Source organism: Propithecus coquereli, unplaced genomic scaffold (assembly GCF_000956105.1).
Source record: "Propithecus coquereli isolate 6110/MARCELLA unplaced genomic scaffold, Pcoq_1.0 Scaffold42, whole genome shotgun sequence".
NCBI classification, from domain to species: Eukaryota; Metazoa; Chordata; class Mammalia; order Primates; family Indriidae; genus Propithecus; species Propithecus coquereli.
The window spans coordinates 950,530-954,404 of NW_012149952.1; the positions used below are offsets into that span (position 1 = coordinate 950,530).

Genomic DNA, 3,875 nt, shown 5'->3' on the forward strand with positions numbered 1-3,875 from the left:
CTTGCTCAGGCTGGTTTCGAACTCCTGAGCTCAAACAATCCGCCCGCCTCGGCCTCCCAGAGAGCTAGGATTACAGGCGTGAGCCACCGCGCCCGGCCAGTCTTATTTTCTTGATTCATTCTAGTCACCGCAATGGCCTTGTCTGTCATTAATATTCTGTGAAATTGTTTATGTTCAACATAAACACCAAGAACACCAAGGCCTAGCTGTGAGTGCCAGGCCAGATCCCGGATGTCAGGCTGCTTTTCTCTATCTCAGTAGCAATAACTGAAAACCACTGGATAGTACCATTTAAGCACTTATACAAATTAACTTATTAATTCCTTCCAACAACTCTACTGTTAGCCCATTTTCCAGATGAGGAAACTGTTGTAATTGCCTAGGAAGTGGTGGAGCCGGGATTCAGTCCCAGGCAGCCTGGCTTCAGAGGCTGTGCTCTCACCGCCATACCACTCTGTTGGACAGGCAGATGCTCTGGTGTCCAATCCTGGCTCTACCGTGTCATTTACTAGCCTCATTCCTGACCTCTTTCAGCCTCAGTCTGCTCCTCCGTAAACTAAGTCCAATAACAGTTCCCCAGTTCTCCCGTACCGTGGTCCAGCATTAGCATAGAGCCTCGCACAGAGCACACTCAATGTTAATTGTTGGCGTGATTCTGGGGCTCGGGATAGGTCCTAGAGACTCCTGCTGGCCTCCCCCGACCTCTCCCCACATCCCTCAGGCCACCTGGGGGCCCTGCAGTGCACCCGCTGCCTCATCACCTTCGCAGATTCCAAGTTCCAGGAGCGTCACATGAAGCGGGAGCACCCAGCGGACTTCGTGGCCCAGAAGCTGCAGGGGGCCCTCTTCGTCTGCTTCACCTGTGCCCGCTCCTTCCCCTCCTCCAAGGCCCTGATCGCCCACCAGCGCGGCCATGGTCCAGCCACGAGGCCCTCCCCACCGGCTGCGCCCACCACTGCCCAGCCCACCTTCCCTTGTCCTGACTGTGGCAAGACCTTTGGGCAGGCTGCTTCTCTGAGGCGACACCGCCAGGTGCACGAGGCCCGCGCCCGTCCTGGTACCTTTGCCTGCACCGAGTGTGGTCAGGACTTTGCCCAGGAAGCAGGGCTGCATCAACACTACATTCGGCATGCCCGGGGTGAGCTCTGAGTGCAGCGTGAGCCCCCTCCACGGCGATAAGGAACTCTGTGGCTGGTAGGACCCACCACGGTATGGGCACAGGAACTCTGGGGGCCTCAGTGGGATTTGCTTCCCTCTTTGGGAAAGCAGAGGGCTCTCTGATTAATAGGACCCAAAGGATTCTCATTTAGAGCTTCAGTCTTTGGAGGACACAGCGTCTTTAAGGAAACTGAAATCAGACAAGATCTTTTGTTTCAAAAACAATGGGCAAGAAAGAGAGCGAGAGGGAAAAATGATTGCTATCTCCCTCATTCCCAATGAAACAACTAGCTGCAGATTGTGTAATCACATTTAATGCTTCCCAGATGGATGTCATGGGGTACAGGAGCAAACTGCCCTGGATCTGTGCCTGAAGTGGGGGCAGGGAAGGCGAGGTGTTGCTGGCCCGTAATGTCTCGGGGGAGTTCCAGACAAGCAGCAACTTGGCCCTATGGGGATGGAGTAGCAAAGTCGGGAGCTGGACCCTAAATCAAGTGAGGGTTGTAATTTGAGTCCTTGTCTTCTTCCCACCCCCTGCCAGCCTTCCCCACTCAAAGAGGGGCTATGGCATTGGATGGCACTAGCCTCTCGGATAAGTTACGCCCCATTTAAATAATTCTGTGTGTCATTCTAAGTCATGGAATATTTTTTATACATGTAGGTGAGGTGACATAAATAAACTAACAGGAATAGTACCTAAAAACAGAAACATCCATATTAAAATATCTAAGCAGGAAGCTCTGGCTTTTGAGTGGGACTTTCCAGAGAACATAAGGGTGTGGGAGGAGGGGCAGCTCAGGACAGAGTTGGCCTAGCCTTGTGGGGAAACTGGTTTGGAATCAAACAGAGATACCTTCTGTTTCATGTTCTATTTGGCCAACATTGGGAGATTTTTTTCTGTTAAGATCCTATTTTCAGCTCTCTTGAAACGCCCAACCCAGGCTTACATTGTCAGCAGGGGCAGGGCAAAAGCTACAGCAAGCTGGAGCTGAGCAGCGAGTGTCACCCTCAGACTGGAGATGAGAACCACCAGGCCAGTTTTACTCCCTTATGTTACCTGCCCTGCTCTGAGAGTCAGTGGCTGATAATACACTGTTGGAATTGAGAGATGTTCTTAAAGCCCACAGCTGAGATGGAAGTGGTAGAGACTGATAGCTGTCTCCCAATTTTTAGCTAGGCACACGGTAGCTAAAAGACTACATCTCCCAGATTCCCTTGCAGCTAGATGTGGCTGGAGTTCTGGCTAAATTCCTGGGTAGGCTCCTCAAGCTTGGAAAAAGGACACGCCTTTCCTCTACCTTTCTAACTGGAACATGGATGTGGTATCCAGCCTTCTTGGACCATGAGGACAAGAGCAACACGTGGCATGGCAGAGCAACAAGATAGCAGGAGCCTGGGCCTCTGGTCAACTTCATGGAGCAGAGCCACCATACCAGCCTACTTCCATACTGCTGTGTAAGAAAGAAATAAATCTCTGTCTTATTTAAGCCACTATTATTTTGGGTCTCTGTCACATGCAGCAAAATTTACAGCCTAAAGCAAGGGTCTACAAATTATGGCCCAATCTAGCCTGCTGCCTGGTTTTGCAAATAAAGCTTTATTGGAACACAGAAATGCTCATTCACTTACGTATTGTCTATGGCTGCTTTTACGTATAATGGCAGATTTGAGTAGTTGCAACAGAGCTCTTATGGCCCACAAAGACTAAAACTGTCACCATCTAGCCCTTTACAGTAAAAGTTTGCTGACCTTTTGTCTAATCGATAAACATACTACTCAGAGTCTGGAAGCAGGGATCCCACCCTGGAAATAAATACTACCTTTGCCAGGGTGTGTGTGTGTGTCTGTGTGCAGGATTTGGGGCAGGGCTAGCTTGGATCTCTTTGCCGGGGTGATCTATGGGGAAACTGTAGTCAGTTGGCCATCACTTTTTCCCAAGATACCAACTTCACCAAAGCCAAGTATTTCCTCTGGTTCCTGGTGAAAGCCCAGAAGTTTCTGACCAGATGTTTCCATACCACCCCCCACAGTGGCTTCCCTAATCCCAAATCTAATCCCACATGCTCTCCTGAGATAGATGGCAGCCTGCCCAAGCACACCCCAGGCTTCCAGTTCTCTCTATAGTCCCCAGATGTCATAGATTCCCGAGACTTTAAATAGCATCCCTGGTGACTTCCAAATCTCTACCTCCAGCTCAAACCCCAGACATGAGGTACAGCCCCATGGACGACGAATGGAAATCTCAAACTTAAAATGGGTCAGTGTGACTCCTGCGGCCCCGATCTGCACAGCTGCCATCATGTTAGTAACCTGTGCACTCTGCTTGAGTCTGACTGCTTGTCACTCCAGCTGTAGCCCTGGTCTCCTAACTGCTGCCGTTGCTCCCACTACTGCCCCCACTACTGCCCCCTCCAGCCTTTCTACCACAGATCCACGTGTATGTAAATCAGCTCACATCACTCATTTAAAACCCTCCAATGGCATCCCATAAATAACATCCGAAGACCTTACCCAGGTTCGCAAACCCCACCAATGACTGGGCCCCAGCCCACTAAGCAATCTCAACCCCTTCCTTGCTCTGCCTTCTTCACTATACTCCAGCCACACATGCCAGGCTGGCTTCTGCCTCAGGGCCTTTGCACTTCCTGTTCCCTCTGCAGTGCTCTTACCCCAGACCTTGCAAGTCTACCTCATTATGATTCAGGTCTCCACACATG

General features: G+C 50.7%; 1 protein-coding gene across 1 annotated transcript in view; it reads left to right on the forward strand.

The window, feature by feature from the left end:
* ZNF576 (zinc finger protein 576) overlaps positions 1 to 1,303 on the forward strand; it is a 7,227-nt gene extending 5,924 nt beyond the window's left edge. Inside the window, exon 3 of the mRNA XM_012653404.1 lies at positions 722 to 1,303. Coding sequence (XP_012508858.1) covers positions 722 to 1,149 — 428 coding nt within the window. The 3' untranslated portion in view covers positions 1,150 to 1,303. The remainder of the gene's footprint in view (positions 1 to 721) is intronic.
* Positions 1,304 to 3,875: the final 2,572 nt, after the last annotated feature.